Source organism: Cuculus canorus, chromosome 6 (genome assembly GCF_017976375.1).
Source record: "Cuculus canorus isolate bCucCan1 chromosome 6, bCucCan1.pri, whole genome shotgun sequence".
In the NCBI taxonomy this organism is placed as follows: domain Eukaryota; kingdom Metazoa; phylum Chordata; class Aves; order Cuculiformes; family Cuculidae; genus Cuculus; species Cuculus canorus.
This window is the reverse complement of record NC_071406.1, coordinates 25,907,661-25,933,615: the sequence shown is the minus strand read 5'-3', so window position 1 is coordinate 25,933,615 and position 25,955 is coordinate 25,907,661. Positions and strand designations below refer to the sequence as shown.

The window sequence follows — 25,955 nt, the reverse complement described above, 5'->3', positions numbered from 1 at the left end:
ACTGTTGTCTGACTTAAACATCTGTGTAGGCAGAACTAGACTCAGTTGCATCTGAATCAATTTTGTATCCAGCTCTATGACACCTTTTATGCTAGAAGTCAGGATACTGCAATTTAAATAAAGGCTAGAAACAGTATTTCAGGGATGCCTTGGGAATGTACAGCATTTCGGTAAAGAGGAAATTAATCTGACATGTGCCTTTTGCTTATATACATGATCCTGGAAGACCTGATTTAATTATAGACACAATGCACTCACCACTAGTTTCTGTAGAAGAAGTGCTATTTTATTTGCTTCTCAGAAATACATTCTATTTCTTCCTTAATGGAGAAAAGTTTTTCATTGCTTGCTTGTCCACCTTAATAATATAGTCACATTCACTATGGAGCTGGTGTAATTGCAGGTGGTGAAATTGTATTAGAATTTTTGACTCCATCTTAATTAGCATTGTCCCACTACTGTTGCCTTGTGTGTAGTTAAACAAGTGTGTTGTGGCACCCTCAAAGGCTGATCTGCTCTGTCATATAAATCACTGTAGTAGTAATAGTGTAACATTGTACATTCTAATTATTTATTGATATTCTTTTCGTAGGCTCATGAGGTTTTATGTTTGGAAATGCTCACTTTACTTCTTGAAAGGCCTACTGATGACAGTATTGAAGTAGCAATTGGATTTATTAAAGAGAGTGGGCTCAAATTAACAGAAGTTTCCCCTAGAGGTATTAATGGTAAGTGTCATTAGTCAAAACATTTCTTTTTGGTGTTTGTATTAATAAATCCTTTTAATATTTACATTTGTCTCCTTCCAAAGCAATCTTTGACCGTCTTCGACACATTCTGCATGAATCTAAAATTGATATGCGTGTTCAGTATATGATAGAAGTCATGTTTGCCGTACGGAAGGATGGCTTCAAGGATCATCCAATCATCCCAGAGGGATTGGATCTAGTGGAAGAAGAGGATCAGTTTACTCATATGTTGCCATTAGAAGATGACTACAATCCTGAGGATGTTCTTAGTAAGTTAGAAATGGAAGATGCTAAGACTGCATTCTCCATCAAAACAAATGTAAGATTAAATATTTATTGTTTTCTTAATTTTTCTATTTTAAATTAAGATTCTCTTTTATTCCAAAGATGTTTTCAAGATGGATCCGAATTTTATGGAAAATGAAGAGAAATACAAAATGCTGAAAAAAGGTAAGGGGATGTGTGTATACATGTTTATGTATGATGTTCATTTACATACTTATTCATAGGGCTTGTCTAGCTATTGTTAACAATCTTTTTTTAACGGTGGGTGATATTTGTGTCCCAGATAAATGTCTTTGAGTTCATCATAGACCTTTCCAATGTTTTCCTGCTGTTTTCTTTGGTGTTGGTTCGCAGCTATGTTTTCATTTGGGTATGACACTTTTTTTCTGGCTTTGCTACATCCTCCACATGAAACACCCTTTCACTCTTAGATGTTGGGTCAGGTGTTTTTGGTAATAAAGCTACTATGGTCTATATTCCATTAATCCAGAATACTGCTTTTTCAGAAATTCTTGATGAAGGTGACAGTGAATCTGAAGCAGATCAAGAGGCTGGAAGTAGTGAGGAAGACGAAGATGATGATGATGAAGAAGAGGAAGGTGAAGATGGTAAGTGTATGACTGGCACCTTACTAGTGACTGGTTGTAGATGAAATGGGAAAGAAAAGCTTGTTATGCATTTTGTGTAACTTAAGAATATTCAAATGTTAAGAGATGTTTCCATCTTAAATTATTCTCGGATATAATGTTTACTAGTAAATAGTGTAACTACTTTGTAATGCTCTATCGTATTTTTAAGTCAGTTTCAAAATTGTAATGGGTCTTCTTACAACTGTATTTACTTCATCTATACCTCACTTCACAGTTCAGTTCAGCCCTCTTTCTTGATCTTTAGTGGAAACAGTCAATGTTTACACCTTTTCAAAAAATACATTTGATTCCCAGAAAAAATAATGAGGGATAAGCATAATTGAAATGTTTGTGCACACTCCATGCATAATGGCAAAGCCAGCCAAGTCCTGTTCTTGTATTAAATTAGGAATGGATTTCCTCACCAGTTTGCTGGAGTGCTTCACAGCAGAGCAGAGCTTCCAGGCTGATTAAAACTATGAGGATTCACATAACTTTTCATTTATACTATTGCCAAACTTAAAAAGAATGAAAGAATAGTGAATATCATATGGGTGAAAGTGTTCCCAGAATGGTTTAGGTTTGGAACAGATTTTTCTACGCTTGCTCCAGAACAGAAGAGAACTTTGCAGAATGCTGTAATGTAGATTCTGCACGTAGTAGGAACTAAGAATTTCCTCTTAAAACCAGGAATACTACCTAAAAAAGCATTGCATAGATAAACTATGCAGAAAATACCTTGCTAATAATGTAGGCTAGAAATGTTAAACCCAGAGGTTGCAGTGGCTAAGTTATGTGAAAGGCCTTTAAAAGGAGAGTTATCCTCTTAAAACTGTATCTCTAAATATTTACCTGTTATTTACAGATGAGGCAAATACCGATTTTTATTTTTCTTCACAGTAAAACTAAAATATTATATAAACTTTCTAAACAATCTTAAATTACTTCTAGGAAAAATATTGCATGGTGTGCTATGGACTTAGTAAATACAGCTTTTCCAAAAGACTCTGTGTATCTGCCTTAGTGTTTTGTTCTTTACAAAACTGTGTTTTTCTTTGCTAGGTCAGAAAGTTACTGTCCATGACAAAACAGAAATTAACCTGGTTTCCTTCCGTCGTACAATTTATCTGGCTATTCAGTCAAGGTAAACATAATACAATTTGTACACCTGTGGGTGTAGTTGTTTTGTAATGGGTGAACTGAAGTTCTGTCTCTCTTTTTAAATTATTTCTTGATGTGCATTTGGGGGGGGGGGGTGGAGATGCGGAATCAGGAAGTGTTTATTGGAGCCTGACCTGATTGTACAAAGCAGACTGTTGTACAAATGGGTACTAAAGTTCTCATTCTAAGATAAATCCTGTTTGTTTTAAAATGTTTGAATAGTGCACTGGGACGTCTCTATGAGGATTGTTGCCATCAAAATTATCTGAGTGAAAAAGGCATTGATTTTTCAGACTATACAGCACATTAAGAATTTTTGAAAAAAGTGTGTGACACATAAATTAGGGATGCTGTAGAGTTTCTCTGCTTCTTCAGAGTAAGGAGTTCCGCAAGATGGTACTCTTTAGCCTTGTTGCCTTCTGTATTAATCAGGAAATAAATATTCAGATCCCAGTCCTGAGGTGTAATGCGTTTTATATTCATCTTGAGAATGAAATCCTCTTGCACCTGATGTCGCAAGTAATCAAAACATAGCAGTATGACTCCACTGTTGCCTGGGTGAAAGCGAAGATTAATCTGTTGCATGCCACTTGATACCCTTGTCAGAAGTAGGCGTGACCCACGATATTCTGCAGGTGTGAACCTGCATGAGGTAGTAAGGTAATATAGTTATGGTATTGACCATTAGACATATGAATTAATACCGTACCGCAATGTGTGAAAGGCTTTTACATTTCTCAAAGTTACTGTTGCTTTCTTGTCATACTTAAATTTGTCCATTTTATACTTGGGTGGGGGATACTTTCTGGTAGCTAATGGCTTTCAATATGCAAGACTGGGAGTGCAGAGAGGAGAGTGTGGTGTATACTGCTTTTGGGACTTCTGTACTGTGGTTGCATTTCAGTGTTTTTCAGGATATGCAAAATGACTTCATGTGTTTGTGTTTTGGTAAGTTTTGTAAGATGATGTAATAGTAATAACAACCAGAGTCAGCTTGTTTTCAGATTGTCTGCAACTGTAATGACTTTGGATTCATTTTCAGATATGAACTCATGAAATACAAAATGTTTTTTTGGAAAAAAAAACACACAACCAAAAAACCCAACAAACCAAACAACTTTCTGAATGTTAATGAGATACTTTATTTCAAAACTGTTCAAGTTTCAGCACCCACAATTGATGTAATCCTGTAGTGTTTTTAACATAGTATATATTGCACAGATTATAAAAAGTACTTTTTCTATTATTGCAGCTTAGATTTTGAAGAATGTGCTCATAAATTGCTGAAGATGGACTTTCCTGAAAGTCAGACTGTAAGCCTTACTTCTTACTCTGTTTTGTTATTAACATCATTAAGAAATAGTACTATGCTAGTATCTAGAATCCTTACTCTTGTCCTAGCACCCAGTTTGTATAGCAAGCAGATATGAAATAAGAGTGAATCCTTACAGCTGTTGTTCCTTAAAATGGGTTATGTAACCTTAAGAGCAAATAGGTTGACACATATTTCATAAGACATTTATCTTATGCAATTGCTCCTTTCTGTCACGCAGTTCAAACGTATGCTTATAGCCTGTTTGAAAAGGTTTGTTGGTTGGACTGTTGAAGTACTTACCCAAGGACAAAACTATTGTAGCATGGCAATCATTCTTATTGCTCTGGCTCTGAAAGAACTCGGAGTTGAAGATTGTGTTTATTTGCTGGCAGCTGTAGACTTTATCATTTGGGTTTGAAATTCAGTGTAGTGCTAAAAGAATTTGTTGTTCTCTTGCTTTCATGGTCCTGTTCAAGTAAAGGTGTATCAAATTAAAGCAGTTGTAGGTATGATTGCTTTGTTGTAGTCTTGGAGATCATTAGACAAAATCTGTTTTGTTTTCAGGCACTGTGTGTAAGATAAATGCAGTCGTTTGTTTTCAAGTGAAGGAAACTGTCCTTCAGCTAGTACTAATACAAAATCCTGGTAGAATGTAAATACCGATCTAATTATATAAACAGCTTTTCAGTCACCCATAAGCTGTCATCAGAAAAATTGCACTTGAGAGTGCTTTAATTTTCTTGTGGCTTTAATTATCACTGTTCTGCTTATTTGGAACAATATATGTTAGAGTAACCTTGTTAGCATAATAGTAACTAGTAAGAGGAGATCAGGGCTACAGTTAGATGTGCTTCGAAAACTTGGTTTAATCAGTTTAGTCTAGTAATCAGAAATTGGTTTGCCTGTTTTTTTCAGTTCTTGTACTATTTTGTTACTAAGCAACTTTTGCTGACAAAGAATTCAGAAGATTGTTGCGTATTTTTTTGTCTAATTCTTTAATTTTGTGCATGAAATGTAATACAAAGCATGCAGAGGATTATGATCCTCAGTGAAGCATAGCCTGAAGAATTCTGAACTTAAGGCGTTACTTCTCATATAATTTATGGGGTACTAATTTATTGAATATGAATCCTTTTATATTATATAATCCTGTGAAGGGCTTTATTTCTGTTTTGGCTTTGAGAAAGTTTCTGTTTCCCATATCAATCACAGATTAAAAATACATGGATGTTATTGTATGTAGAAATAAATGTGCCTTCACATTTGTGTCTTCCTGCCTTATTAGAGGCAGAAAAATTGTTACTGCTAATTTTGTACAAGAGCTGTCAGAGCAACTCCTAGGTTTAATTTTGACACTTAGAGTATAGGTAAATTGAATGTATACCAAACTAATTAAATACAGTACTGACTAATTTAGACTACAGTAGCTTTGTGACCAGCAGCACTATAATCTCTCAAACATTTTCACAGACTTTTGTGTCTCCTAGAGAACAAATAATTGGAGGAGTCAAAATATGGTAATCCCACTAGCTGTATAGTCAAGTCGATAGACAGCATTACTTTGTTCCCTTAACATGTCATTCCAACAGAATCTTTCCTGTCACTTTGTGCTTTAGAAAATGTGTAAAAACTCACAAAACGTCACAGTTCTTAATATTAAAATTCATAGCATTTGAAAACTACTACATTTAGATGAATAAGGAGTTGAGTTTGAATATCATAGTTTGTGGTACTCTAGATAATTTATTTCGGTTAGCTCATCACTAGCTCATTTAAAAAACACAATTTGAGATGCTGTAGTTATGATTCAGCTATAATTGCCATGAATGAGATGCTTTTAAAAATAACACTTGTGCATTTATTTTGGCATTTTGTGTGTGTGTGCAGGTATATGTTTATCTAAAAGAGATATAAATAAATTAGTATCAACCTATGATTCAGTATTAGTTGTAGGAGATACTACAAGGTTCAAAATTGCTGTAAAACTACATCACCTTATCATGAGGTAACACCTTTTTGTCCTGATTTTTTTTTTTTTCCCCTAGTAATGATCATTACTTTTCACCTCACCTTAATAAAAGAGGTGAGAGCTTTAACTTGCCCATTGTATAGACTTACAGCTCCTAAGGATTGTTTAGGGTGGCAAAAATAAAAAATGAGATTTCCTGATCAGTGCAAGAGCAGAAAAAACAACCAGATAAAATTATTCAAGGATTTATGGGGCTCAAGTCTTTTGGTGTGGATAAAAACCTGAATGCACTCAGCAGAAACTACTGGCTGAATTAACTGCTGGTTTCTAAACAAAGAAAATCATCTTTTATTCTTTAAAGTTAATATCTTCTGATTGAAGCCTCTAGTGAATTGATGCCCACTGCCTTCATTATCAGGATTATTTTTTTAGCCGTAAAGCACTTTTTTTTGTCTGTCTTACTGAAAGATGCAGCAACCTGTATTGCAGGATGATGTTTATTTGTAATTTCTTTATGCCTTATGATTTGGAGCTTTAACCAATCTTGAGAAATTCTTGAAGTGTCTGCTGAAGTCTTAGGTGAATCTTTGAAGTTTCTTTATGCTTGTAAAAAAATTTTAGTTTAGATTGAGTGTATCAGAGGTGATAATGTCATGGTTGGTTGTTTCTTATAGTGAAGACGCTGTAGGAAGAGCTTGTTCTCTGTGCCAACTCCTACAACAAATGGTGGTTACCATGGGAAGCAGGTGCTGGAGTGTATGACTGAAGTGTTGTTTAATGCAGTTTCTATTCCTTAAAAATTGGGCCAAACTAAAATTCTCATTGCAAAACTTTTTTTCCCAATATAATTTTACAATAACTTTGTTGAATTAGTGGATTATTGTGTCATGTTAACTGCTGTGCAACACGAGTATTTGTATGCTTAATACCAGTAATGGATCTGTTGCACAGCTCTGACTTGCAGAAAGAGGATTAAGGTTCAACTGGATCATCTATGGAACAGAGCAACATAATGCTGCTTCTTGGCATTGCAGTTTAGTGCCAGGTGCTGAGGGGAATCTTGGCAGTCATTTTTTTTTTTTTTAATACTAGCCTAAAATTGTTGTGTTCTGACTTGAGATGAACACATTTTGCCATGAACTGAAAAGCTGCTCTTTCAGAAGTGAATGATGCTGTTAAACAGAAGCTTACATCTTCTATTTCCCTTCTGATTTACATGCATTTTATTTTAGTCTCCAGCTGTATATTCTCCTTCGACAAAATACTAATTTCCATTTGCTCATCCTTTTTTACCACCCTCCTTTTTTGGAGGATGACAAGTTTGCCTACTCGTGTGTCCTATTTTTCTTTCTCTAGAAAAACACCTTTTCTTTCCATAGCTTTTTTTTTTCCAGGTTCACAAGCTCAGTTTTCGTTTCCAGCTTTCCAGTTTTTCCGTTTTTCTTGACTCTTATTCACTTATTTTTGGTCCAGGATTCCGGAAGTATATTTTTCTTGTCCCTGTATCTTGTTTTTAAACTGTCTTCCTGAGGACACTTGATCTCTTTCTTGTCCTTTTTGATTCTTTAGATTACTCCAGCATGTTGTCTTCTGCATCAAAGGGATCTTCTTCAGTCATTAGAAATTAAATCTTCTAGAATGTATACTTTTCTTCTGTATTTTATTAATCTGATTGACGTAAGCAATATGCTTTATTGCTTTCTTTTTCTGTTTTTTTGTTTATGGTTTTTTTTTGGTAACCTTTCAGGTTTCTTGTCTGTATCCTTTTTTGAGGTGTCATAGTTACCTTAAATGAGCAAAAGTGTTACTCCTCTGGCTTTTTATGTTGCCTGTTTAAAATAAATGTCCAAAAGCCATTTCAAAAGTTTTGTCACAAATTTTCTCCTTGATCCTTTTTCACATTGCATCTTCCATACTACAGATTTTCAGAATCCCCCTGTGCATGTTTTTGTAGATTCTCTCTTTCTCTACCACTGTTTCTTAGAAAAAAATCATCTTGTAACTTTTCTCAGTTCTATAAGAACTTTTCATAAATATTATCACTAAAAGTGTGTTGAAGTTAACTTTGTTTTTTTCCTGTTGCTGTTTCTTACAGCTTCGGCAGTTTAAATGGCATCACTATCTTCCTGCTTCTGATTTTTATGTTACGGTTTCCTCCCCCTTTCTGACCTCTTTTCTGAATTCTTGTCCACGTATGAAAACATTCTAAATTTTACTTCCTTACTCTGTTGTGCTGACATCAATCCCTGTGGAGGAGTAGGTTCCAAGCAGACTCTTGCTAAGCTAGCATAGCTCTGCTTATTCAGATCTGTGAATGTTGTTACTGTAACTCAGATAGGAAGACAGTTGCATGCATCCCTTGTGCATTAGGAGCTCTTGTTCCCTCCTACTTTTCCATGTGGAGTCTTAAGCTTTGACAAAGGGGGTTATTGGGATTTTTGTTGATTTGACTCACTTTATCTTAGTTCTGCTCTCCTGCATTAGCACTAGAATTTAAATATGTCAAATTCACAGAATTTAATTCCCCTGTGTTGGCTTCAGATTTCTTTTTTTAAGGAAAAAAGAAAATCAAGTAGTTGAAATGCATCCTTTTTGCAGTAAATAGGAGGAGCCTTGCTTTTCTTGGTGTTATTTAGATCCAGCTGAAGCCTGCCTGCAGATCAAAAGTTGGAAAGCTTTCTTGTTTTACAGCCTGTAAAGCTTTTCGGTGTTATAGCCTGTGAGAAGCTGTTCTAAACAAGCCTTGCAGTTGCTTCTTTGGGCATATGTTCAGTCTTGGCAGAGCGCACTATTTCTTTCTTAAAAGCCCTGTTATTATCTGTGTTAAAGCTGCATTAATCCCGTGCAATACTGGAGAAGAAAATCTAAATAAATTAAAACTGTAGTTAGAGGAGTATGTTATTACCAGTTGCTCTGGCTTCTGAACTATGGGGAAAGCAAACAAACAAGCCCAACTAAAATGTCAGAAATAGGCTTTCAACTTTACGCTTTCCCTTAACAAATTTTTGTCACCTATGTTCTTGTAGGAACGCACTTCACTTCCTAATGTTTTTAGTAGTTGAAAGAAAGAGTTAAGGATCCTTATGGTAATACAAATCTAGACAGAAGTGACAACTGCTTAGCTAGAGAATTAATCTTTCTTGAGGAAAACATGAGAAATATAGATTTTTTTTTTATTATTATTATTATTATTTTTAAAGATGCTAGAGCCTACAGAATATCTAATTTTAAAAGGTTCTTGGCACCATTCAACTGAGAGGAAAGGGGAATATCTTACCTGGTTACCCAGTCTCCCTCAAGGGGGAAGGCAGGGACAACCAAGCAAAAGCCAACCAACTAACTATACATTGTTCTTGCTCTTTGAAAATGTGCCTGAAACAGACTGGTTTTTAGGCTTTTGTTCATTTCTTTCACTTGTGATAAGAACAAAACTTCTATACAGCAATGCTTGGAACTTTGCTAAATCAAAGTGGAGCTTCTTCTGAAAGACTGTCCCTCAATGCAGTTAGCCTGGACAAAAGTAATGGTTCACAGGATTTTTTTTCTTTTACTTGAAAAGAGAAAAGTTATTGTAGGCACAGCCTTCTTGAAAGAATTATGCATGCATTTGTCACATTTTCATTTTTACAGGATAGTGTCACACTTGCTCAAAGCAGCCCTAGTTGGAGGGGTGTCAGTGTCTCTCTAGTGCTATTTATGCATTGACTCTGGAAGATAACAGAACTATTTATTTTGACTTGACATTCCGTGAGAATGTAGTCCAAAAAACTGGTATAAAGTTGGGATGATCTAAAGCTGATAAATATGTTCTGATCAAATTGATGATTTCTTAGAATAATTGGTTTCCTTTGCTGTTGTAGGGCGTTGCTGCTGTAGATTTGGCAGCCACACCATGATAAGTTCAGACTTACCACTGCCTATAAAAGGTGATCATTGTCAAACAGATTTTCTGTATTTTGAAGCAGGACTTTTTGTGGGCCTGAGATGCTGAATCAATCTGAGTTTTCATGATTTATCAATTAAAAAAAAAAATTACATAGCAGTGACTGAGGTTAAAAGTATGTTTAATTGGAGTTCTGTTAGTGCATTGACTTCCTTTATTTCTCTACTTCTTTTGTTATGTTAAGATCTGGAAATACAAATCTAATGACATGGATACACCTAATTTTCTGAACCATATACTGTTTTAGCCTGGACTATCATAGCATTTAGTTCAGATTTTTCATTACATTTAACTTCTTTCCAAATACATTGCTGTAAATCTGCAAGCTCCATCAAAATCAGAAAGATCTTATTCTCAAATTGCTCATCTGACCATCAGCGCGTAGCTCAAGGCATCAGTTATCTTAGTTTCCAGAAGTTTTAGTATGATAAATAACAGTAAAAGAAGTTATTGTATATTGTGTAAAATATATTATGTGCGTAATATATCCTTTTAAATTCTTAATTCTTTAAAAACATTGATAGATGCATGCTTGTAATAAACTTTTGAAAGAAGCTGGCCCTGAGCCTGATTTCATTTCCATTGAAAAGAACTTTGTGCTCAAAGCTGTTTCTTAATCCAAGAGGTGGTAACTAATACCTACCTACAGGGCACAGTGGTTTGCACTGTTTGGCTCTCTTTTATGACGTGTATGATCCTGGGAATGCTTTTGAGAGACCGTCAATTTATAGGGTGCTGTTTCTGTACCTAAGATAGATTACCTTTTATGGAGCTTATATGGCCTGTGAATTATGTTTTTACAATGGAAATAATATATTCAATGCCAGATATTTGTAGATTGCAAGTTGAAAAGCAATCTGAGGTCTGTTCTTAAGGAGTCTTCAGAAGGTCTTGAAGAAAGAAAGGAATTAGTAGTGTTTTCAGTAGCCTTAAGTTTGAGGTGTGTCCATGCTCCCACTAGAAATTTGGCTTTGATCAGTGTAAAATGGCCAACAGTAACATAATATGAACAGTATACAAATCAACACCTTGACTTGAAAATATCAAAGTTTTTACAAATTATGTAGCATTTTTGACCTGGTTTTCACGTAGTAGCCTCAGAAGACTGTAGCATTAAAAAAAATAACCTGCTACTGAACACTCTATAGTTAGGATATAAAATAGACCAGGTCGTGCTTAATCAGTGCTTTAATTTGTGTAACAGAAGTGCTGTTGAGTCCGCGTAATTCCTCATTCAACAGAACATCAAGAAATGCACATGTAGGTGCAGAATGTGGATATTGAGTTAAAATTTGGAAAGACCTGTGGGTGGAGCCAAGTTACCTTCTTTCGTTCTCTTCAGTTAGCAATGTAGATTACATTTTTTTAAATTAGGAATAGTTTCTAAATAGTTCAGCAGGTGTGAATGAACAAGTTGCTTTGGCTGACCTGACCTTCAGGTCTTTAGTGACCTGAAGGGTGGAATAGGGGTTACTCTTAATAGGCTTGTGGATCACACAAAAGGACTGAGCTTTGGCAGGAGAAATCATCTAAATGTGTAGATGGATCACCCAAAAATGTCACTTGAAATAATTAGTAACGGATTAAAAGAGGTCTTCTAAACCATAGCTATATGGGATTAAGTCCCAGAAACACAACTTAAGTTTTAGAAAGTACTACTTCAAGTATGTATCTATTAGATAAGATTATTTTAATCATATGCTTATAACGTCTAATGAGGTTAAGTTTTTTAGCTTTTACTGATATTTTCTACCAGAAAAAAATTTTTTTTAAAAAAAACTAAGACTAATTTTCAGCTACCTTGAGTTCTTAAAGTTTAATTGTATTTTTTGGAAAATAGGCTGCATGTGCTTTATAAATGTAGCAGGTGATATTGATATTAAAATATTAGGTAAAAATAGTCAGTTTCATTATATAATTGCAAAGCTTGTTGACGTTCCTGTACATGTTGTAGTTTATGTTGATGTCTACAAAATGAAGGTACTGTAGACATACAGAATTATGCTATATTTGTGGGTTACTGATAACAAGCATTAGCTAGAATTCTGTGTAGACTTTGATCTTCCAAACATGTATGTATGCATTTAACCTAAGAAGATGGAATTGATCAGATTACCTTAGCAGCATCACTTAAGTTCTGCATGTGTAGCCTTCAAGGGGAAGGAAAGCAGATACTGTGGGACTTTGATATATTATTTCACCAGATTCTTTTGTGATGATTAAAAATATATCTGTCCTTATATCCAGTTAATGATTCCTTTGTAAAATGTTCTGATTTGTGCAAGACTTTTGATAATCCTTTTCAGCTTTAAAGCATGCATTGCTCTAAATGTGAAACAAGCTGAGGTTAAAAAAATAGTAAATAAAGGCACAGTAAAAGTTGAGAGACTATCAGCTGACCAAACACAGGACAGACCTGGGGACAGTATAGTAGCTCTGAAAAGCATTACATGTAGTTTGTCAAGCAGCCGCCTGCTACTGAAACACCTTCTGTGGCTTTGCCTTAACTCTAAGTGGTATAATAGTTTCACGAATAAAGAAGAGAAAAGAGAGAGGTGTTGGAAAAAAATAGGCACATGTGGTAGTTACACACATTAAAACATGCAGCAGTAAAGAAGGCTCTAAGGTAATACATGGAAGTAAAATACATTTGAGCTGGAGTAAAAGATGAAAAGGGGAAAATGTAACATCTGTAAAAGCACTTCAAAAGTATAAAATGCGGGGCACCAGTTTCACATAATTCCAATTTCATGTTGCTTTAAACCAACCTGTGTCCTTTACTACGTTTGCTTCCAGCAAATTGCTTCCTTTAGTTCTTTCTGTGATCCTAGAAAGCAGATGCTGGCATTGACAGTGTTATATTTTATGAAGCTCCATTAGCTTACAGGGTGGGGATGTCTCATGGTTGCTTCAGCTTGCATCTGCAGTGGGTGGAACGGAACTGAGTGGCTGGCAAGGGAGGGGAGATGGAAATGACATCATTTCTAACTGGGGAGGGGAGAGGAAGATCTCTTTTTGGAGGCAGCCTGGGGATCAGCTCTCAAGTGTTCTCTGAACACATCTTAAAGAGAAGAAAGAGCAAAAAATAAGGGAAGAATTGGAAAAATGTACGAACTGTGAAAAGGAATTCATAATCAGAAGGGAGTAAGGAAGCTGAGTTGCTTTAGCTCTTTTGTCTACAGTGAACGTGGCCTTTGTGTGAAACTGAGAGAATGAGTGCGTTTGTGTTTTAAAATGGTAATGGGGGAAAGCAAGCCCAATTTTTTTCTTCCCATGGTTTACACTTTAGCATCTTTAAATGTATCATGATGTGTGCTGTGTTAGGCTGAGCCGTGGTCCGTCTAAGCCGTTATCCTGCTTGGGTTAGAGCTCGCAGGAAATGTTTAGGGAGAACTTGGGAAAAAATAGTGTATTGAGAGGGAGTTTTCTCCTTATCTTCTGTCTTGGCAGTTTTGGGAAGAGTCAGGTTTTTTCCATGATATGATAATGAAGTAAATGTCTTTACTAAAGATTATTTGCCATCTGTATGAGATGCCAGATATTTTCAAAGTGTTTTACTTTGTGATGGGATAACTATACATACTTTCTTAACTAAGCTGAATAGTCACTTGTTGAGCATTGTATGAAAACTGTTGAACAACACAGTATATAAATTGCCTGTAGAAATGGGAAACAAATTGTGTTCTTTAAAGCAAGTGCTGGACTGAAAAACACAGGCTTTTCCTGCCATAAACATTGCCAGAAATGTAATCATTGGGAGCTCAGAGATGAGTTAACTAACCTTTAAAGCTATAAATGAAGCTAGAATTGCTATGTGACCTTGTCGCATCTCTCAAAAAATAATTGGATAATTTTCAAGTTTGTTAATTTTTAATCTGGACGACAGTTACTCTAGACCTAACCTCAGGTTGTTTTGATAACACTAGCAAGAATGCCTTTGTGAGCAAAGCTATTTTCATGTGTGTGATTATTCAAGATACCCTCCTAGAAATCATTATAACATTTAATTAAAATGTTAAAATATTTAATTACTGTAAACCACAGGGGATACCAATGTTGTAATTGCATTTAAGATGAGGAAGAAAAGTGATTTGTTTATCAAGTCTTGCTGACTTTATTAGCAGTGGCATCAGCACTTTTCCCCTTTTATTGTTTAAAAACTGATTAACTGCAGCATTACTGTAAAATGGGATAGTACTAAAAATTAATATGCATTTTAATACATCACAGTAACACAGAGTGACAGTGTTGAAAGAAATGGCTTTAAATACCTCTGTAATGTTGTTTCATGTGTTACTGCCTCAATATTGGGGGGGTATTTTTTCTTGTTCTGCATGGTTGGCTTTTTATTTGTTTTGAGGTTTTGTGATGGACAAAATGTTTCTCTTTGGAATACATTCTTGGAGTAATGGCACAAGTGGGAGAATATTAAATCTAGTATATATTACAGTAAACTGGTGTAAGATATAAAGAGAACAAAATGCTTGAAATTATACAATTTTTTTTATGGGAATATTATTACTTTTTAAAGATAAATTAAACTGATCATGAAACCTGTTTGGGCATGTCATAAATTTTTGTTATTGGTCTTACGAGAAAATAATAATTAAAAAAAGTTAGTGGGAAAACCTGCAGTTCTCTTTAAGTGCTGTGTATTTCATGGCTCTTAATTTATGTAATAATATTTGCTTCACTTGTCTTAATATGTGTTTCAAAATATGCCCCAAACCAGTTCATAGCTGTATTTCAATACTTAATTTACATAGTAGGTCAGAGCAATAAGTTTGTTTTTAAACTCCTTTGTCCTTACTTGCCTACTGGATAAGTGCTCTCAGCTGGTGAAGGGCTCTGGGCCTAGGGGGCAAATGGAAAACAGAATGCACTTGTGTGTCATTTTTATGGTTCTTTGCGGGGTGTGTGTGAAATAGGAGGTGGTGGCTGCCAGAGGGCAATTCAGTAATGATCTTGGAGTGATGGTATTGAGGAACAAGGAGAAAGAAAACCTGTGCTCCAAAAACGATGGGTCTAACTGTTCTAGATAGTTGGTATCAATGGAAGGAGAGCATCCTCTATAGGACTGCATCCATGCCTACCAAAAGGATGGGGGAAATGGAAGGCAGGCTGTTGGTGCTGGGGGAGACACAAGTATTGAGAGACTAAGCTTCCTCTGCTCCTTCCTAGCCAAGCAGAGATGCTGTTCTAGAGGGTGATTCACAGCATGAGCCTAAAACAGCTTCTTTAGAATAAAGTTCCTCTCTCTTGGCTGTAGAGGGAGTCTAAGCAGAGCAGCCTCCCAAGGCTGAGTTTAGTCTTTCTGAACATCTCCCTTGGGCCTCTCTGGTGAAGCAATTGCAGTGGAACACTGCCTTATGGAAAAGTGAAACAATTACGGTGAAACACTGGCTTATGGTAAGTAGAGTTTGTGGCAAAGATTATGGCTGAAAAAATAAAGGTATTAGTATATATCAAAATCTATGGATATTTCTGATTTTCAAAATATGCTGCTAAGCATGCATGTTGTAATTGAGTTTCCAGATGGCTTGTTTATGTGCCATTCTGACATTTGGAAGTTCCAGAGAATCTTCATTTTCTAAAAATACAAGGATGGGTGCTGTTTAGGAAAAAAAAAAACCACTACAACAAATCAAACCTAAAAACACACACAAAAAAAAAAAGTCCTCAAAGCCATCCCTTTTCATCTTATGCCTCCTTTTTTGCACTGTGGTGAAGTCATTTTGTAAACTAGTTTTCATGGGTTTTGGTGAGATGTATGTTGTTAGGTAATAAATTTTAGCTTACGTAGAAGAGGAAATTAGAATGGCAAAAGCTCATACTTATGCCCCAGATGATCTCCAAAACATGAGAAATTCAGAAAACTACTGATGTTGGAAATGAAGTTTTAGGTAAATGCTCTTGTTTCAAAACTTGGATCTGTGTAAGGCTTTCTTCAATATTTTGGTACTTGAGTAATAATGGGTTATTTGCTGCTACAGTGAATTTACCTAGCGAAATCTTTTTCTTAAACTAGAAAGAACTCTGCAATATGATACTAGACTGCTGTGCTCAGCAGAGGACATATGAGAAATTCTTTGGATTACTGGCGGGGGTGAGTCCCATTTTGAGATTTTTACAGTTTATGGTAGATAACATCAGTTTCACTGGTTTACTGTATCTTGTGTGTCAGACTAGTTTTATTTATGCATTAAAGTGTATAGTCTTTTTACCATTATGAAAATGGTTATATTAGTTGATTGGTGTTATTATTTGATTAAATTAATATTTTGATTGTAATAAGCATAGTGAATGCAGAATGAGAGAACTTGTTTTCTCTTTGTTTTTTTTTCGCTTCCCTCTTTTTCTCATTATGGTAGAACAATAAATCACTGGCAAAGAAATGGTACTAAAAAGAGGTAAAAGTATTACGAGTTAGCAGAAAATAACCTTTTTACAGTGCTGAAGAATAATTTTGGAGACTCCTGTCTTGTACTACTTGGTCCAAAGCTACGTAGTAGGTTTTATTTAGAGTGCAGGACTGAATACTTGCTGTCCTGAGGTTGTGGGTAGGGTTTTTGTTTACTTTTTTCAGTAAGCAGCTAGTGTAAGTAATTGTTAATTTATTGCAGATATTTTTGAATTAAGTTTTCCCTACCTATGATGCTGACAGATCTGCTTAGTTAAGGTAGAATGCTCGTCTTCTCAAGAGATCAAGTTATTCTGAAATGGAGTGGCTTTTTCCATTTGTATGTTTTATCCAGTATTTGAGGAAAACATTTTTCTGCCCATAGTCAGTTATGAAGCACTAACATATGAATCTGCACGTTCAGTAGAATATAAATGTTAATTTCCAAGTTCTTTGGAATTTTTGTCCAAAATGTCTTGCCTCAGTGTTTCCTGCTGCCTCCCAAATTTGAAATAGTCATTCAGTGATGTAACCCCATAAAATGTAACTTTTCCTTATTACATCAGGTGAAAATACTGGATGTACGGAAGTAAAAGAAATTGCTGGATAATTTGCTGTAGTTCAAAATTGATAATTAGTAATTTGCAATGCAGATAAGTTTCTTGTTCTGACATAGTGCTGAAAGCAATAACAAGTATCCATTTGAAGGTATTTTCTGCTCTTTCAAGTGTTATATAAAGGGAAAATCTTGCAGTAAATATTTGCGCTATTAGATCACTTACATGTAGACTATTTGCATGTTTAATATTTGGTTTAATTTGGTTGTTTCAATTGTACAATTGTCATCTCAGCGTTTCTGCATGTTAAAAAAAGAATATATGGAATCCTTTGAAGCTATTTTCAAAGAACAATATGATACTATTCATCGTTTGGAAACGAACAAGCTGAGGAATGTTGCCAAGATGTTTGCTCATCTTCTGTACACCGATTCAATTCCCTGGAGTGTAAGTAAAAAAAGGCTCTTGTCCTAGATTTCAGTTTCAATAATTAATCTCCGCTATTCAGAAATAATATATAATACATTAGTTTTGGTATTCTACAATTTGGAACTACTCGTATTTATAGCAAATTGGATTATTTTAAGTATCTTCTCAGACACTGTTGAAAAATTCTGCTTTGCTCCATGTCCCGTGTTGGCCCCTGTGCATCATCATCCCCCCTCCCTCATTCTTAAGCAGTTCAAACAAAGTGTTATTTTGTGGAGCTCAGCTGGAATTCATTGATGAAAATGTACTTTTTTTTTTGAATTTTGAACTTTTAATCAGCAATTTAAATAGCAGAACAGTCTCTAAAAAATGAGCCTAAAAAGAACTTTTAAACTTATATAATTATATAAGTTTAAAGTTTCATATTATAAGAAAACTTAAGATGTTGTCATTTTGTGATTTAAGTGCCAAATAAATAAGGCAATCATGCATTCTGAGAATTTATTTCTTCATTTTTAATATTATATTTTTATATCACAGTAACTTCCTTTCCCCTAGTGTTTTATTCGTGTTTCATAGCGTAATCTAATTGTGGTTCTTCAGGTACACACACTTCAGTCCAAATATTTCATCTCTTTAGAACTTAAGTCCCAAATCTTGTAACTTCCCAGAAGTTCACACACCTGATTTTTTTCTTGTGGAGCTTTCCTGAATAAAATAAATCCTTAAAGAATTAGTAGGAACTGCTCCCAGGTGGTAGAAAAGAACTTTTGAGGAAGAAAGCCTTTACTAGGAATTACAGAGTTTATGTTCTTTAGTAGTCAGTATCGGTCTTTAACTAGTTATTTCCAGAGGACAAAGGTTTTTAAGATAAGTATAAGAATATGTGTTTAAATGTGAGGGTTTTTCTAAATATTTTTCTTAAATATTTTCAGGTTCTTGAATGTATAATACTGAGTGAAGAAACTACCACATCCTCCAGTAGAATTTTTGTCAAAATATTCTTTCAGGAACTCAGTGAATATATGGGACTTCCTAATCTAAATGCAAGATTAAAAGATGAGTAAGTTGAAATTTTATTTTCAAAACTGTGCATTTAATCAAGTTTGTCTAAGAAAGTACAGATAAGAACTCTGTTTTCAAGTTCAAGTGAGACTGCAGTTCTGTAGCTGCACTACTTTTAAGAATAATTTCATGTATAGATCTAGTTATTGCTAAGAGCCCTACTAAGCTGAGTGTGTTATCAGTAGTTTGGGTTTAAGTATACGCATGAGTTATTTGCAAGGTGTATCTTATTTTTTTTACCCAATGACAGTTCAGCTTCTGTAAGAATTTTCCAAGTGCAAGTCAATTTTTATGTATTGTCAGCCATGTAGCTCTGGAATAAATGTTACTGTGGCTTCTTTTTCTAACAAAATGTATTAAAAAAAATCCATAACTGTTAATTCCAGTTTTTCTATAATTATTTGCTTATCTTTAAGTATAGTGTAGATAACCCATTGTTTTAAGCCTCTGTGTGATTTCATGCATTGTGTTCTGTCAATGTTCCTTTGAGTTGCTTGAGCTATTTCCTGTAAGCTGGGATTTCTTCTGTGCATGATGAAGAGTTTAGTAGATGGTTTAGGTCACATAAACTTAAATGTGAAACTAAACATAGGGCCCTGTTTAGGATTTCAGCATAGGTACCTAGATCCTTTAACTTTTAGTGAATAAGTAGTATTCTTTGCTATCACAGGCCACTGCAATTTCGTAAGTCTCTTCAGGACTTCACAAAATCAGGCTTTCTGTTGTCATAATCTGACAGTGTTATGTGTGTAATTCTCCTGTGTGAGGATGATTACCTTTTCATAAAAGAGCAGATTTTTAAGTAGCATTTTGATCAGCTAAATCACAGATATAAATGATATATTGAAAAATGCATGAAGATAAAACTTGCTGTCCTATGGAGATGCATACCATTTCTTTTTCATTTTATTAGTGTTAGTGAGAATTGGTGCTAAGCTGTCATGGTGTTAAACTTAGATGTTTGCTTTCATCAGAACATTGCAGCCTTTCTTTGAGGGATTGTTGCCTCGGGATAACCCAAGAAACACTCGCTTTGCCATCAATTTCTTCACTTCTATTGGCCTTGGAGGACTAACGTGAGGAACACTTTTCTGATTTGATATTTACTTTCCTCCCCTCCCCTCCCTACTGCCGAAAAAAAAAAAAAAGATTAATTGAAAAAAATGTTTGTTCATTAGGGATGAATTACGTGAGCATCTTAAAAATGCACCAAAGATGATAATGACGCAGAAACAAGATGTCGAGTCATCAGATTCCTCTTCATCTTCAGACACAGACTCTTCCTCAGATTCTGAATCTGACAGCAGCAGTAGTAGCTCAAAGTCATCCAGCAGCAGTGATTCCTCATCTAGCAGTGACAACAGCAGTGACTCAGGTACTTAAACACTACATGTAATTATTTACTTCTTTTTTTACTTCTATGCACCTATTTATTACTGTTTCTATGTATACTTGTTTTGAGGAAGAGGTAGCTATAGACAGTGTTCATTTCTCTGTTTTCAAAATGAATAGACTTACAAGACTTAACTTTTTTAGACTTACAAGTTTTAAAATACCAAATATTGCTCATGGAAATTTGTTTTAGAATTTAGAAAATCTGTGTTCCATTTTTAGAGACTTCAATATCTTAGGAGCATTATTTGTAGATTACTTTTTTACACAGTCAATAATTGTTGCACAGTATTGCTTCAGTTTAGTGGAGGATGGAGGGATTAGAGACATTCCATGTTAGTATCAGTGGGATTCTTACTGATGAACTGTAGAGACTAATGCCTGCAACTCTCTTTTGCCTGGCTTGAGTGAGCTTGATACTGCTTGTGTCTTGCCTTGTGCATCTCGTGAGTCAGAAATTACATTGTACAATTCTAGCTAAATTTATTTTTATTCCAAGCCTCCATTTTTAATTCCTTCTTCAGGATGATTTTGTGATAATATAGTCAAGGTTCTTGTCTGTAGAGAAATTTCCAAGAAAAATTATCTTTGGCTTACAACTCAGTATTTTGTAGTTTTACGCATTATAATTAGTGTTTAGTATCCTATACAATCCTGCATGAAGTGTCATAAACATTGCTACATGTTAGTATGAGTTACTGTGGGCAGTTTCCCCCATGGTATATAATGTGAGCAGATGATATCACAGCATGACTTTCTGTAGTACAGAAGCTTGCTGATTCAAAGTTAATTTGATTTATTATATGCCTTTGAAATGAAAATGATGATTAATAAAATAAAAGCAATCTGATCTGCTCATGCTTTGGAAATACTTTTTTGTTCTCCTTTGCAGTCTTACTGTACAAAGTCTGATTTATGTGTCATTGCATTAATCGCATTAATGACAACAAAGCACTAGAAGAGGGCACAGTCAAACAGGGTCAGGGGAGGTGTTAGATCAGCAAAGAGCCAGATGGCTTCTGCGTAGACAGCTGCAGCTCTACTGAGCTGCTTGATGGGAACCAGAGAGCTAAGTCCTTAGTGACAAACCAACTGAGTCTGCAGTCTGCTAATATGAATGCTTTATTTTTGTGAGTTTATAATCTTACCTCTTAGTATTAGTACTTTTAGCTAGTTCAGCACTGCTCTGGAGAGGTCATGCCAACCAAAACAGGATCAGCAGAGGACAATTTGTCTGTTATCAGAGTGACTTGTTCCTTTGTTCTTACTTTTTCAGGTCTTTTTCTGCATTCTGGTGGATGTAAAATAATAGGGAAAAACGCTGTTCAAAAAACTTAATGTATTAAAATCTTATTCCAGGAAGCCTTACTTCAGACATAAGACTAGCCAGCTGCTCTACAACCCAGATATTTGATGTACTAATAAATATACCTATGACTGCTATTTTCAAAAAGTGATTAGAAACAGCTGATATGATACTAGAGTTCATAAGTTCATACAATAAGGTGAATTAATGTTTTCTCTAAATGGCTATAACTTTAGTGTTTACTGTTGAGTGAGATCTAGAGGCTCTTGATAAAGAGCAAACAGGAAGATTAAGGCCTCTTCCACTGACATGAGCCTAACTGTATATTTAGAAATGCACAAGTTTTACTCTTAAATTGTTGACAAAGCTGTCACTGTTTCTCTTAAAAATGAGCCAGGAGGACATTGTTGTGTTGCTGTGGTACCACACACTCAAGCCATTTCAGCATGCCTCTATTTCCTCATAGGATAGTATTAGAGATTTTTGCCCATCTGCTCTTCCTAATCTCCATTGACTGATAAGCTTTTCGAGGAAGTAATTGGGAAAGTAAATGATTTTAAGAGACTGGATGGTCTGGGAAAGGTGATCTTTCTTAAAAAAATGTTTTTGATAGATAACTTTGTAGCCTGTGCCTGGTACTTTTGTATAAAGTCCACCAGAGGATGATGATAGGTAAAGATTCTCAAAAGTCAGGCATCACTTGCAGATAGTTGAGGTAAAAGCCCTGCTGATGGATAGTCGTGAGTGGCAGCTACATTTGTACAAATTCAAGTTGTTCCCTCTTGAGCAGTTAACTTGGGGGGGACTGGGCAGGGCAGGGGGAAGGAAGGTTGTTGGGTTTTGCCAGTACGTAAATTTCAAATATCTTCAAATATGGAAGGCTATCTTATATAACAAAAAAAAAAATCTTAGATTGAAAGGGTTGTAAGCCTTAAGTTAGATTCCAATTTAGTGAGTTACTCTCTTAACATAGATATGACTACTTAGTAAAGTTTTACATTCAAGAGCAAATTTGAGTATTTTATAGGTTGAGGAAGAAGAGGTGCATCATGTTCTCAATACCTTTGTAGTCAGTGTAAATGGCATGAAATGCAGAAGGCTGTTCCCTAATTTCTTGTTGGTATGCTCGTAAGGATTTTGGGTGATGTGTTGTGACCTTGCTGTTTGGTAATGTCAGGTTCTTCTGTTAATAATGGTGGAGTTATTGAGAAATATTGAAGCTTAGAGGAAAATGAAGAGTAGTCTTGAGCTTGACAGTGTGAACTTTTATGGAGAATTTCTCATTATGTAAGATAAAAAACCTGTAAAACAGACAGACATTTAAAAAATAATCAGTGCCTGCTCAATTAAAGAATGGGTGAGTTTTCTTCCTATTGTGTGAGATAGGGGGTGAGGAAAAGACGACAATTAAATCAAAGCTCGTTATTTTGAAACCTTTGTCCAGGTACATACCCTCAAGTGGGGTACAAAAAATAACTCGCTAGAATTTTTTTGTAGCTTAACAAGTTAAGTTTAATAAATTAAAATGCAACCTTATTTCCCATAATTTGTTGTAATTTCAGATGTTCCTAAAGCCAAAAGAAAGAGAATGCAAAAGAAAAATAGAGACTCTGATAAAGTTTCCAGGAAAAAACAAGAAAGGAAAAGGAAATCCCTTGAAAAGAAAAGTGGAAGAAGGCAGCAAGAAGAAAGAAGTGATACTGAGAGCAAATCGGAAAGAAATCACCGAAATGTGAGGGAATCACACCGGAGAGATGATGTATCAAAATATCACCACAGAGATGAGTCCAATGGCAGAGACACTTATCATAGAAAGGATAGGAACTATGAAAGAAGTAAGGATCCAGAAAATAAACACAGTAATTCAAAACCGAAGAATTCAGAGAAAAGAGCTTCTTTGTCTGATGATGAACATTACAGACACTGGAGCAAAGATAATGATCATTGCAGTAGAAGAAGAGAGAGATCAAAATCCAGAGAGAGAGCCCATAATTATTCAAGTCCAAGAGAGGAGGAAGAAGACCGATACAGAAATGGTTCAGAGAAACATCGAGAGAAGTACAGCCATTACTCTGACCAGTACAGAGAATCCAGAAAGAATGAGGACAGACGAAGAGAGAATTCCCCACACAGACGAAAATAATACGTAACCAGAGTTTGAAATAAATGTGCATTTCTGAGCTGTTAAAACTGTATTTTGAAATCTATTCATGAACTTTCTTTAAAAAAAAGATTTTGTACAAAATGAGACCTTGCATTTGTAAATTTTATCAGACTTTTTCATGTTTCCAGTACCACTTTTTTATAACTATTGCATTTGAGTCTTTCTGTTAAATTCTTCCTTTGGAAAGACAAAGCTGTTTATTTTGTGAATAAACCATTAAGATCTCAGCGAAATGGTTTTTTTGTCACTTAGCTTCTAGTATTTATAACTTTATAGTCTGAAGAAACATTGGTTTTTAACTTTCCTTGTTAATTGAAAGTCAGATACTGAGACAAGAGTGATAAATGTAAAAATTTCAGATTACGTGAATGTTATATGTGAAGGCTTTATAAAAATTTAAGAGTGCTTCGAGCATTCTCTAGGTGTCTTTTTTTCAACTTTGCAAACATGAAAGCAAATTTGACCAAAATTTTCAGGAAGTACTTCAGTTGATTTTCTTCTTCGAGAGTTAAAAATAGGAAAAGCAATATTGCTGTTCTAAATGTCACATTTGAAAGTATGTCAACTTGTTCTGTTACTTTTCACAATGTTTTTTAATATTGTGACATCCTGAGCTAGTCACACTTGTGATCTTAGGGGAAGAATGTTGGGTGGTGGATTTGGGGTGGTTTGGTTTTTTTTTTTTTCAACTATGAATTTGATTTTAAAGTCCATACCCTTCAGCTTTAGCCCTATAAAGGAAGTAGGAATGTTCAAGGAACATCTTTCCAGTTAATGTATTTATTAAAAAATAAGAAATTGAAATAAGTGTTTCAAATATTTTTTGACATTTGGAACTACATGGCTTGAAGTGCCCAAGTTTACTGGAAGCAAAAGTTACCAAAAAAATTCAGATTCAGTTGCTGCAGCAGTTCATATTATAAATTGTTCTACCTGGAGTCATTTGAAGCTACTGGCTTAATGTTCGTTGTATGAGTTATCAATCAAAATCATCTGGTTAATACTCTAAATCTCATTAGTAACTAAAGAAAATTTTGGAAGTGTTTCGGCATTAAACAGGAAATAGCGTGGATATGGTCGGTAGGAAAGGCAGAGGTGATAGCTCTATTATACAGTTGTTAATGCTGTAAGAGTACTTTTTTTTACTTTGTGAAATGAACACAGTTGCTGGGCATATGAGAACTTACGTGTTTCGTGTGTGCATCATATTTCATCTTGTATAAAGCATAGAAAATATATTTGAGCTGTTTTACAACAGCAAACAGAACAGTTCCTAAGGAAATAGATCAGTTTTGCCTAAATCTTGTCACAACATTTTTCTAAGAAAAATGTCACACTCTTAATTTTTTTTCTGTATTTAACAGAGTTTATTTCTGCAGGCTTCCATCTAAGAAAACATTTTCAATCAAACATTTGCATGGAAAATAAATCCACATTGCAGAGAAAAAATAAGTTTTCCATCTTGTCATACCACACAGCTAAAACTGCATTAGTGCCATCATGAGGTATGTGTTGGTTCAACTGGTGGGGATTTGTCCAACGCACTTCTCATTTTCAAAATTATTTGTGCTCTTTGGCAGTGTGTGCTAGTTCCAGGAAAACTTAATTTGAAAGAGTGCATTCGAAAGAGAATTCTGATAATTGTTATGCTTCTTTGATAGCTCTCTGCAAAGATTATTGAAAATTATTTGTACTTCATAATGGCTTAATTGTACAAACTTACTTGACTTATCTAGAGTAATACTTCCTTTACTATGTTATGGGTTTAATAGCATACATTTTATTAATCCATAACTTTTGAGAGATTCTCTTCAAGTTTAAAAGCTTGTTAATTACATCTTTAATAAATGGAACTACATTATAACAATAAATGTAAAAACATAAAACATTTATTAAATAAAGTATTTGATCTCAGACACGCTGATCAGAAAATGCGAGCTCAAACATCTCAAATTTTTTTTGTTATTTCATACTGGCAGATGAAAATATTGTTCTCTTTGGCAAAAAAAGTGAGAGAGTGGGACTTGATCGGGGGTCCATGCTGCATTTACAGTTTCTTCATCGGTAACACTGTATGCATTACCAGTTTATAGCACACTGTCACTTAGGGACTTCCTGAGCCAGAGGTGCTAGGAGCATCTCTGCATAAGGCCTTGTCCATTAAGTGCTCTAATTCTTTAACTCATTGGGGTGGATTCTGCAGCATCCTGTTCCAAGAATTCCAATGTTTTACTGTGCTATATGTGTAAAAGCATGTTTCTTCTATAGCTTCTACCAGATTGTTTTCATTTGCTGCTTTCCAATGTATTTTTCTGAATAATAGTGCGTAGTTTTCTTGCTTGCTGTCTTGTATGTGATTTTTAATAGACCTAAACCTCTGTATTCTTTGCTGTGTCTTTTCCAGAAGTTAAAATTCTCCTTGTGTGGGACTGCACTATAGCCCTGATCAATCCTCCTGGCCTTCATTTATTTATTTTACTATATTCTTTATAGGGAAATTAAATCAAAATATTATATGGTATTCAAAATGACAGCATTCCAGGAGTTGCACGGTGACACCACTTTTGGAGGCTGGTTTGTTTTCAGTCTGT

The 25,955-nt window shown here is 35.0% G+C and overlaps 1 protein-coding gene across 2 annotated transcripts in view; it reads left to right on the top strand.

Annotated features, from left to right (window-relative positions):
• The window catches only part of CWC22 (CWC22 spliceosome associated protein homolog), a 33,582-nt gene extending 7,962 nt beyond the window's left edge, over positions 1–25,620 (top strand). For both annotated transcript variants that reach the window (XM_054069988.1, XM_054069990.1), the window contains exons 9-20: positions 593–728; positions 812–1,018; positions 1,137–1,199; positions 1,541–1,642; positions 2,726–2,807; positions 4,077–4,137; positions 16,080–16,157; positions 17,303–17,455; positions 18,373–18,500; positions 19,477–19,578; positions 19,681–19,877; positions 22,763–25,620. In XM_054069988.1, the coding sequence (XP_053925963.1) occupies positions 593–728; positions 812–1,018; positions 1,137–1,199; positions 1,541–1,642; positions 2,726–2,807; positions 4,077–4,137; positions 16,080–16,157; positions 17,303–17,455; positions 18,373–18,500; positions 19,477–19,578; positions 19,681–19,877; positions 22,763–23,343 (1,890 nt within the window). In that variant the 3' untranslated portion in view covers positions 23,344–25,620. The remainder of the gene's footprint in view (positions 1–592; positions 729–811; positions 1,019–1,136; positions 1,200–1,540; positions 1,643–2,725; positions 2,808–4,076; positions 4,138–16,079; positions 16,158–17,302; positions 17,456–18,372; positions 18,501–19,476; positions 19,579–19,680; positions 19,878–22,762) is intronic.
• Positions 25,621–25,955: the final 335 nt, after the last annotated feature.